Raw genomic sequence first — 2,385 nt, forward strand, 5'->3', positions numbered from 1 at the left:
TCAAAATTGGCAAGATACACATCAAGAAAATATCTACCAAATATTGACGTTCATGGAGAAAGTAAACAAAAGTGATTGAAGCTCGCCAAGGCTGAGAAGACCAGCGCAGCCGATGCATTGTTGTCAGGTAGGAATGAGAAATTCAAACACACTTTACAATTCTTTGAATATATCTCTACAAATCATTAATACAAATTTTGAATGAAAAATGAAATAAATATGAGACTTGAAGGGCGTTTTTTAAATCTTGTTTTTAAAGCTTCTTAAGTTCCACACCGCATGACCTTGCCGTATATTCTAGTTTCTCAATCGTATGTGAAAATCAAATACCAGATCTCTACAATGCGTTCTCATAAAAAATCTGCCTCTCGAACAGTTGATTTTCACAGCGCCTGGGAACACGCTCTGCCGAATTATCCTAGAAATGCTTGAATCCAGGCGAACTTTTGAAGCTTACACAACGCCGCCCTTTCCAGTTTCAGGTCTTCGGTTTTTTTTTACAATTTATTTCTCCTCGCCATTGAAGATTAGAACATTGTTGTAGAAAAAAACATTCAATGGTTTTCCGACACAGCATTCAGTACAGTTCATTTCGTATGCGCGATTGTATAAAGAAGATTGGAAAAAGTTAGGGTTCATTTTTTTTCTTCTTCATACAACGTGCCTGCTAAACACACCGACATTCAAGTGAAATCACAGAGGTGTGCAGGTGTATTACCGTCATCCCTAATGAAATATGATTTTTTTTTTTTTTTTTTTAAACAGGATTTCTTTTCATAGCTGGGAGGTCTTTAACCCCGTTATGGATGTGAATTTAGAATCCATTGAATATTGCTCTTGTTTAATCAACTTCGTGAAAAATCAGAGCAAAAAAAATCTTAGCAAATACTATAATTTGGTATAGCTAAATAAAAAAAAAAAAAAAAAACCCATAAAAACATTTGAGGGAAATTAGGATAACTTGGGAATAATAATGATGTGGCGGTAGATTATGGGAATTTCCGCTGCTGTAGAGAGTTATCAGAGATGTTCCGTAATTCAGCTTTACGTTCATTAAAACTTAATTAAGGACAAGGATTCAAATACGACTACTTTAATCAAAGATATTGTCGATATCTCGGCTATTAAACTCTGCTCCGTGAAATACACCGACATAAAAAAAATCACTTCAATCAACTCCACATAACACGATCCCAATAAATTTTTGGAAAATATTTAATAAGTGTACCATTGCTTTACACTATATATAATAATAATAATTTGTAACAATCGATTTTGGTAATAACAACAAAAATTCGTAAATAATAAAAATTGTTGACTTCATCAGAAGTCAGCAACAACAGTATCACAAAGCATAATCGACGTAACGATTGCAACCATCAGCAGTTTTTGGGTGGGGGTGCCATTTATACTGCGCTTTACTGGCCAAGGACTAAAGCGTCAATTAATACACATGAAATGCGGGGGGTACCACGACCGAGGCATATACCCAGTATGTGGGGGGGATGAGGTAGCGAATGAGAAAATGCCACACCGATAATCACCAGCTCACGTCTCTGTCTTCCTATAACAAAATGAAGATGAACTGATCACACAGATACTCCAGACATGTCCCAAAATTCCACACATATACACATTCACACACAGAAGAAACCCGCACATCTCAGGTGTCCGCGGCGGATGACACAGTTTTAATTCGACTTTTTGTAGAATTCAAGTACAGAGCAATGTCCTGATGCCCCCCAAAGCAGGCGATGTGTAGCGCGCTCCATCCGTCCCTGTTAGCAAGTTTCACGTCCGCACCAAATTTCACCAGTATCTGCACCTTCTTTAGACTCCCGATTTGACAGGATTGATGAAGGGCCGTCTGTCCCTCATTGTCGTATAAGTTTATGTTTATCTTCTCATCACGGGTCTCTAAAATCTTTTGTAATTCATCACAGTCACCGTTTCGAACTACCTCCAGAAAATATTTCTGAAATGGGTTGCATTTCACACCCGACCCGTTCATGTCGGCAAAGCAGAGCACAATGTGTGATTTTGACGGCGAATTACAGTGTGAGAAAAAATTGACACACATTCTAAACCTCTGTGTAAAAGCTCCGATTTGATTGGTTGCGATACTGTGAGAAGATACGATGTCCCAATGTACAATGTAAAACATTTCATGATTGGTTCATACAAACAAGCACTTTACTGAAGAAGTTTATTCACAAGTAGCTTAGCGTGGGAACGGGCACTGATCTTACACCGCCAGAGCACAGAACTCATGGGATCCGCCCATCTCTTGGCCTTTTCTACCCAAGGTATGCCTGGATCAATCGCCAATAGATTTCCCCTTACCGTGGGACCGGATTATCTTACCAGAGATGTGCAGAATAATTC

The 2,385-nt window shown here is 38.5% G+C and overlaps 1 protein-coding gene across 1 annotated transcript; it reads right to left on the minus strand.

Annotated features, from left to right (window-relative positions):
* Positions 1–1,197: 1,197 nt before the first annotated feature.
* Positions 1,198–2,069, minus strand: LOC130051958 (notch-regulated ankyrin repeat-containing protein B-like). Its single transcript, XM_056155358.1, has one exon. The coding sequence runs from the start codon at positions 2,009–2,011 to the stop codon at positions 1,664–1,666; it is 348 nt and encodes a 115-aa protein (XP_056011333.1). The 5' UTR covers positions 2,012–2,069; the 3' UTR covers positions 1,198–1,663.
* Between the last annotated feature and the right edge of the window lie 316 nt (positions 2,070–2,385).

This window comes from Ostrea edulis, chromosome 2 (genome assembly GCF_947568905.1).
Source record: "Ostrea edulis chromosome 2, xbOstEdul1.1, whole genome shotgun sequence".
Taxonomy (NCBI): Eukaryota; Metazoa; Mollusca; class Bivalvia; order Ostreida; family Ostreidae; genus Ostrea; species Ostrea edulis.

Excerpts from the sequence above, each read along its gene's own strand:
- LOC130051958 (XM_056155358.1), bottom strand. The coding sequence starts at position 2,011 with ATGAACGGGTCGGGTGTGAAATGCAACCCATTTCAGAAATATTTTCTG.